The 7,835-nt window shown below is 32.4% G+C and overlaps 1 protein-coding gene across 3 annotated transcripts; it reads right to left on the reverse strand.

Moving 5' to 3' along the window:
- Window positions 1-7,117, reverse strand: LOC114372661 (aspartic proteinase-like protein 2). 3 transcript variants are annotated; one of them, XM_028330342.1, is made up of 10 exons: window positions 6,592-7,114; window positions 6,126-6,255; window positions 5,790-6,037; window positions 5,229-5,456; window positions 4,014-4,176; window positions 3,868-3,941; window positions 2,917-3,007; window positions 2,436-2,511; window positions 1,898-1,969; window positions 1-380 (listed from the first exon to the last, which is right to left on the reverse strand). In XM_028330342.1, exons 1-10 carry the CDS (start codon window positions 6,792-6,794, stop codon window positions 238-240), a joined length of 1,428 nt encoding a protein of 475 aa, XP_028186143.1. In that variant the 5' UTR covers window positions 6,795-7,114; the 3' UTR covers window positions 1-237. The 3 variants fall into 3 exon arrangements, 2 of the variants coding, with proteins under 2 accessions (XP_028186143.1, XP_028186144.1); XM_028330343.1 differs by lacking the exon at window positions 1-380 and adding an exon at window positions 1,147-1,426 and having other exon boundaries at window positions 6,592-7,115; XR_003658254.1 differs by lacking the exon at window positions 1-380 and adding an exon at window positions 3,256-3,314 and having other exon boundaries at window positions 1,957-1,969; window positions 6,592-7,117.
- Window positions 7,118-7,835: the final 718 nt, after the last annotated feature.

A 7,835-nucleotide genomic window follows, 5' to 3' on the forward strand; every position in this document is an offset into this window, starting at 1 on the left:
TCGTCATCGTCATAAAATGTCAAGGCAATACATTCATTAGGAAATCAATTTGAAAAATAATACAAAAAAATACTGAAAAAAAATATATTTGCCCCTTTGTCAATTGACTCAATTCTATCTACACGAGTAATGATTGACTATACCATACCAACCACACTGCACACCTTATCATTCAAGGAATTATGGTACAACAAAATTGAATGAATGACATACTTATTATATCAAGACCAAGTTAATTTAATTGTTTAGCATGGTAGTTAGCAACAAAAAGAAAGTCAATATTCTTCCCATAAATAAGGTAGTAGCTGAAGAAATATTGTGTGCACCCACTGTATGTACTATTCCAGTCGCTTCATCCTTCACTTTAATGCTGGAAGAGCCTAAAAAGCACAACACCACAATGCTAAGTTATTCTAGCATGCTTTGATATCAACAAATTTTTAACCCTAAAAATCAATAGAAATTAACCTGAGTTATATGAATGAGATACCTATAACAAATTAAGCTTCTTTTGATCAAGCTCAAGTAAATTAATAACCTTTCTTACATTTCTAATACCAAAAAAAATCATTAAAAAATAAATTACACTCCCCTAGGGGTGTGGAGAGAGGTTGGTGGAGATGGTGGATTTGAGGGAGGTTTTGGAAGGAGTGAGAGAGAGGCGGAGAGAATGAAATTATAAGGGTAAACCCTTTCAACGAAGACGGTTGTTGAATATCTTATATTTAAAGTTGGTTGTTGAAGAAATTGACGTTAAAGCGTTTTCAAAGATGATTTTAAGAAAATCGTCTTTAAAAAGTTACAATTATTTACAAAATTGTCACTATTTTATATACGACATCAATTTTTATATAACCTTACATCTTAAAAGACCATTTTTGTAGTAGTGTCTCCACCTAAAAACAGCCATTAATAACCTTTCTTGTAAATTGCTTGAATTACACAACTCTCCTTTTAAATCTTAAAAAATCACAGCATCCTCGTGAGACTAATATATGCTACACTTTAATATATTTTAATGTAAATCAGCCTCTTAGGACAAACTTTTCACTCTTTGCGGCTCTCAGCATTATCAATAACTAATTTTGAACTCTTACTATCAAGTTTACAACTTTAGAAGACGAAATAAAATTTGGGCTTAGGATGTTTAAAATTTCATTTCATTTTCTCAAGTCTAAATTCCTAAAACAATAGTAGCATGTTCAAAATTAGCTAGGCGTAGACACTAAAAGTTGCATAGAGAAGAAAAATACCCCTAGAGACTTGTTTATCTTGCCACTTTAAGAGATCCGTATACAATAAAATAGACTAAAATGTAGCACATTCTTTTCTCAGGAGAAGAGTGTAATTGTTAAAATTAGAAGGAATGGGAAATAATTGAAGTATCTCTCAAGCGAAAGAAGTGTAATTTACCCCAAAAATAAACCTGAAAAAATTGTAAGCAGGAGTAGGTTTGAGCTAAGAATGATGAAATTAGTTTAAATTACAGAGTACTAAAAGGAAACAAGCTAGGTGATATGAACTTGAAACAACCTTGCATTTTACATTCTGCATATTAATATATAGTTGGGGTTATACTACTCCTGTTCCTTTTTATCTATTCATTTAAGATGATATAGCACACGAATTGAGAAATGCAATTAATACTGATTAAAAATTGTTTTTAACTTTCTAATATGACCTCCATTATTATTCCTCTTTAATTTATGATAAGTATGTAAAATATTTAACAATTAGGCATAATTGGAAAGGTAGTACCTAAAATTGTCTTGAACTTTTCAAAGACATAAATAGGAACAATTTAAAAAAAATGGACAAAGAAAAAGGAACAAAAGTAATAGTAAAACATACAACGAAGTAGGAAATAAAACATTATGAGAGGCGGCTTGGTACTCACAATTGTAGTCAGTCCATCCAATGGCCATATTTTCAAGATCATATATCACTAGTTTGTTTGATAGCACCAAATCTGCCATTGAAAATAATTCAAAGTTAATAAATGATACAGAGATCCAACACTAACAAGAAAATATTTACAAAATGAATAAAACTAGCTCCAATATCACACACACAGAGGCAAATGAAAAGGTAAAGATCCAAAAGTAACTTTACAAAAGTTTACTTAATTCAACACAAATAGATGAATAGTTGAAGAGCTATAACATGAACAACCAGTGTTAGAATTATAGGTTTTGGGTTATTGAAGAAAGAAAAGAGAAAGAGATAACCAACAATAATAAACATATTATTGACAGGATGTGATATAATGCACTAACCTGATACCCCTATTTACACCAAACATGTTATTACAAGAACAAGTCGAAGCTCACTAACAATAAGACTTATAATCTAACGACCCAAATATCTTAACAATCCAAGTTACAAGTACAAGTCAGTGGATTAATTTATATGCACCATTTAATTCTAAATTGTACCTCCAAGAAGGGTCATGTCCTTTCCATTCTTTGTTTGTGCCACACTTTTCTGCCAGCCAATACACCAGATACCATCCTGGGGACAATCAAAGACAAATTAAATTAAGAAACACCATAATTAAATTCTAGTAATTAATTTATCAAACTGAGGTACTCAAATAAATTCAAAAGGATACACAATATATCAGTAAAATTATCCAGATGACAATTTAAACCATCATTATAGTTGATATTGAACAATAGATAAGAACCTTTGATTCACAATTAGACAAATTTCTCTATAATTATACATGGCATTTAATATGCATGTATGATAAAACACTCAGGTGCATTCAAGGGATGGAGAAATCAGTTCAGACAACAGATTAACTTAAGATTAAAGCCCTTAAAAGAAAAACGTATTTGTGATTTGAGTATCTAGCATCTACAAAGCTTCTCAAATAAGAAACTGGGTACATCTACAATCAAAGTTCCTACTCACTTTAAACTGGAACAGGTAGTCATGAGGATAAACTGTCAGTGATAGAGAATCTTCAAAATGAAGCTTGACAACTGGAAATCCACGATCAACACTGCAAGAATACAATGGTCAACAAACTAAGGGCTGAATATGCTAGACACTTAAAGTGAACTTGTTGTCTTCATGAAGTGATGAAATTTAATTATCAAAAAGTAAAATGCATTCCAATTACCAAAACATCATTTGCACAATTCATTCCCAATTACTATTTTAAAAGAAAACCATTTTTAACAGATGATTCTTTTGAAATATAAATTATTTGTAATGTAGCAACAAAAACTTTATATATCTCTATTCTACCTAAAATAATCAAACATGAGATTCTTTGTAGATAACCATCCAGCCTACTCAACAGCTCCCTTCAGAAACAAAGAAAAAGGACAAAGTAATACAAAAGTCCAAAACTGAAAATTCAAAGGACCAAGTAAGGGGATTCACATACTTTTTTTTGTTTCACAAAGTCCTAATAGCACCCAATACATCCACTTCATCAAGAAGCTAATCAGTAATTTTAAAGTCACCAAGTAAATATATGTCAAAACTCCATCCTTGCTCAAGTACACAAATTTTATTACACAGCCTCTGATCCTACTTACTACTGAATTATGTCCTTTATTTTATCACAATCTTTTTCCCTTGGCAGGTTTCAGAATATTGGATTACCAAATATTATCAAACAGGCATAGATAGGATATTTATAAAGATATATTTAAAGGGAAATATGATGTTGACACTTGATATCATACCCCATGGGCTAAAAACAACCAAGAAAATAAACCTGATGTATCTCAGATAAATTATGTGATATTGTAGGCCAATTAAAAACAATGAAGAATAAAGCAATACTTGTTCCAATGTAACAGAGAAATGTAAAATCTCAATAAAACAATGTCTCAAAGATACGCGTCATACTTTCCAGTATACTGAAAACAACTAAATTGTTGCTCAACAAGATATAATTTCAGTCGAGGCTGCCGGGCCATAACCTATCATAAAGAACATTCATGAATACTCCAGTGGAAATATTGATTCAGTTAAATCTTTATACATACACTTACCTTTGGAATCAGTTCATCATAAACTATGGCAGGAAGATAAGCCAAGGTTGTTCCACTATCTATTATTGTCCCCTTCCCATTTCCAGAATCAAATATATCTGAGGGAAGCTGTAGAATATCTGTATCAACCTCAATACTCTTCAAAACCACGTTGTAGTGTGCCCTATAATAGATAAAAAAAAAAATTACAGTTAAGGCATAATTTTTCAAACTCAAGATCTGAACTGAATATCAAATACAACAATTTTTTTTACTGTTATGTGCAGGGCTGCCTTTCAGTTTTTGAGTTGTGGATATGCACTGTGTGCTGGGTTGTGGGGTGCTAAAGTGGTAGTGTAATGGGTCCATTTTGTTGGGTTAATAATTTTTGTAGCTCTTTAGTGCTGTAGTGCTTCACAGCTTTTGATTTACTCTCAGCACTTTCTTAATGATATGTTTGTTTGCCTTTCAAAAAAAATCAAATACACTATAACTTACAAGTATCAGAAAAAAAATTCACAACTTAAACCAGAGGCCTCAGATGAATATACTTTCATAAAACTGAAGGCCTTAAAAGCAACCAAAACAGAAAGAAGACCTTCATTATGTGGCCTGGTCACACATATAACTACTAGCTAGAGAGACAGATGGAATTTCATAAATGGCAAAAAAAATACAATTTTAAAATTAAATAATCCCAACAAGATCCAGAGAGGAAAAAAAACAGACAAGAAACTTGAAAAGGTCTAGCTCAATACAATCGCACTAATGACATTGATGTACAACAATAAATTTGATGGTAATATACAAATGAAAATCTATTAGAGATGATTCAGGTGAATGATTTATTCCCCTCCGGTGTCAAGCATTTACAACATTGGCTTTAAAATGATATCTTTGTTACTTCATTTTCTGAATCTTTTTAGTAGTAAAATAAATATATTACACTAAATGTATGAATGCAATACACTTGTCCAGATTGAGAAATAAAAAACCATGCAGTGCCAATATTCTATCAAATTTTCTATCTTCAAATAATATTAATAAGTAATGCTCCCTACTTCAATTACAGAACAACCTAGCCAACTAAAAATCTTGTGAACATGATATGAGGTTATATAAAAGATATTTCATTACTGGTAGTTTCAGTATTGCTTGATCACCAAATTTACCCTTGGATTTATATGATAACCAATATCATGGTATGAGAATGAAAGACTAGGTTACTGCACATACATTCTTGGTACCAATGGAGTTGTACTGACTTTTGGTTCCACCACTTCCCCTATGGCAAATATTCCACCACCACGAATATTGTCAAGGCAGTGTGAAAATATTTTTTTCACCTTTCCAGATGCAGCAAGCTGTGAAAGCACAGAAGAATTTGATTGTCCAAAACCAATTATTCCATCAAGGGCTTCTTCAGAAGATGAACTCAATGTCCCAGATTGTACAGCACCACACCTGTCAGCAAGAGATTATCCAAAGAGATATAAACGGGGGGAAGTTGAAAATGTAAGATTTTTCATTAACTCTATCAACCTACGAACCTATTAACCTAAATATTTCTAATTAAAAATAATACACTGAAACTTCCCACTTGAATGCAAAGTATTTACATAACCAAAAACAGTTGACTCAAAAGAATGAAAATCCCATTCACAACCAAGATAATTCTCTCATATTGAACATTGACAGCAGGCATGATCCGCCTAAAAATTATCACGAGAAGTTAGTAATAAATGATACAATCTGAATTGTAAAGCATTAGTAATTAGTAATAATAATTATTCTCACCCAAAAATGATGCTGCTATTTTGTGGTGCTGTACGAAGATTGCCATTGACATGGTTATAAGTAAGATAATCCTGGACATAGTATCCAGTAGTCGCACTTCCGTCTCCGTAAGTTATGCTGTAGGGGCATGGAATTTCAGACTTGCAACCAGGAATTGGACCGTCATAAGTGGCAGAGCAAAACTCTTGGTCACAAGAAATCAACTCTGAAGTTTCCGAGCCCTTCGGGTCATAAAGAGTCAAATCTATCTGTTGCAACAACGACAACGACAAAAACACGATGGCGATTCAGAAGCTGAATTGAAGCTGTTAAGTGTTACAAAACATGGATACATACACCAAGATCGCTTTTCCTGGGACATCTGGAGCACTTAACACAATTCACCCACAGAATGTCACTTCCTGTATCAACTTGCACATAATAATCCTTCGGAGGAGAGCCAAGCCCAAGTTTCGTAAAATACAAACTAAACCAAATAAACAACAACATAACATAAGCATGAAATTAAGATAATCACTGCAAGCTTCTTCGTCATTCATATTTTAAAAAATCATAATAATAATTAAAGGTTTAAATATATTTAAGGTCCCTCATAACTAATATTGCTTTGGATCCCTACTAAAATTTTTACTTGTTCTGAGTTCCTAATATATTAAAACTTTTATTTTGAATTTTTTAATTTCAATATATGGGGACTCAAAAACAATCCAAAAATCTAGGTACCTAAATAAAATTCGGTCATTTATCAATATTTTAAACTTATTTAAGACATAATTAAATTAAAAGAAGCAAAAAGACGAACCCGGTTTCGGTGGGGAGACCATTGCCGCCGAGGTTGAGATCCACGGCGGAGAGAATTCGACCCCGACGGCGAGCGTCGTGAGCTTTGACAGCGTTTAAGCTCCTTTTCCGCCGCTCCACCGGGAACACAAAATTTCCGTTGGCAATGCAACCAATTTCCGCAACTAGAATCGCCACTAATATCAGTACAGCTCTCGGATCCATTAATTGGGTAGCCTAAGGACTTGAGTTGAAGTGAAAGAAAGAAATAGATCCAGCACAGTTCAAGGTAGATTCGATTCAACTACTGCAGTGTCGGAACAAAGTAAAGTTCCATTGGCGTTGTTGCCGTGTTCGGCGGCTTGTAATACAAAAATGGTGTATGTGGAAAGTAATTATTGGGGGAATGAGGGAAACCAACCAACTAGAAAAAAAATAACAGACTAACAGTATGCCAGATGGAATTAGTACTTTGCTACTGTTTCAACGTCAAACGACGCGTCTTCTACTCGTTTTGATATTTGGCACGCTTCTCTTCTATCTCTTGTTCCTTGCCATATGGACTTCTTTTGAGTTAACAATTCTTTCATGCCGCTTCATCTCCTAAGATAATAGACCAACTTTTAAGTGTCTGATAAAAAATTACAAATATCTAATTCAAATTTGTCAAATAATATCAATTAACTTATCTAGATTTTCACACTTAAGGGGACATGTCTTTCATGATATAATTTTGTAGTCCCCAAAATTACATTTTTGGAAGTATAATGTGTTGAAATGTTATTTCCATAAACATGTTTGATTGGTATTTAATAATTGTAAAAAAAAATAATTAATTAAAAAAGTAAAAGTCATATATATATATATATATATATATATATATATATGTATGAATGATAATAATAATATAATAGAGATCTATGAAGCATTAATATTGATACGTACACGACACAAACACGTGGACACATGTAATGTTCAAAATATAAAACGTAGTATGGGTGTTGTATCGGTGTTAAACACTGATACGGATGCATGTTGAACACCGAACATGACAAGAAACTAGAGTATCCGTGTTTCATAGATAGAGATAAGTAATTATTGTAGAAAATAACTTTTATTTTCATGATATACCCCCACTAACTCACTGTTCATCGTGTGAATAGAGTTTGTTTGAAACATGAAGATATAATATGTATGGGAATACAACAAACTCACTCAGAAATAAATTCTTGTAACCTTTTAAGAAACATCGGTATATATATCGTC

This window comes from Glycine soja, chromosome 10 (assembly GCF_004193775.1).
Source record: "Glycine soja cultivar W05 chromosome 10, ASM419377v2, whole genome shotgun sequence".
Lineage (NCBI taxonomy): Eukaryota > Viridiplantae > Streptophyta > Magnoliopsida > Fabales > Fabaceae > Glycine > Glycine soja.

What these genes read in the sequence shown, in the direction of transcription:
- LOC114372661 (XM_028330342.1), bottom strand. Translation starts at nt 6,794, where the DNA reads ATGGATCCGAGAGCTGTACTGATATTAGTGGCGATTCTAGTTGCGGAA. An exon ending in CCAGGAAAAGCGATCTTGGT is followed by an intron (nt 6,038 to 6,125) that starts GTATGTATCCAT and finishes TTGTTGCAACAG; the next exon opens with ATAGATTTGACTCTTTATGA. An exon ending in ATGATGAACTGATTCCAAAG is followed by an intron (nt 3,942 to 4,013) that starts GTAAGTGTATGT and finishes TCTTTATGATAG; the next exon opens with GTTATGGCCCGGCAGCCTCG.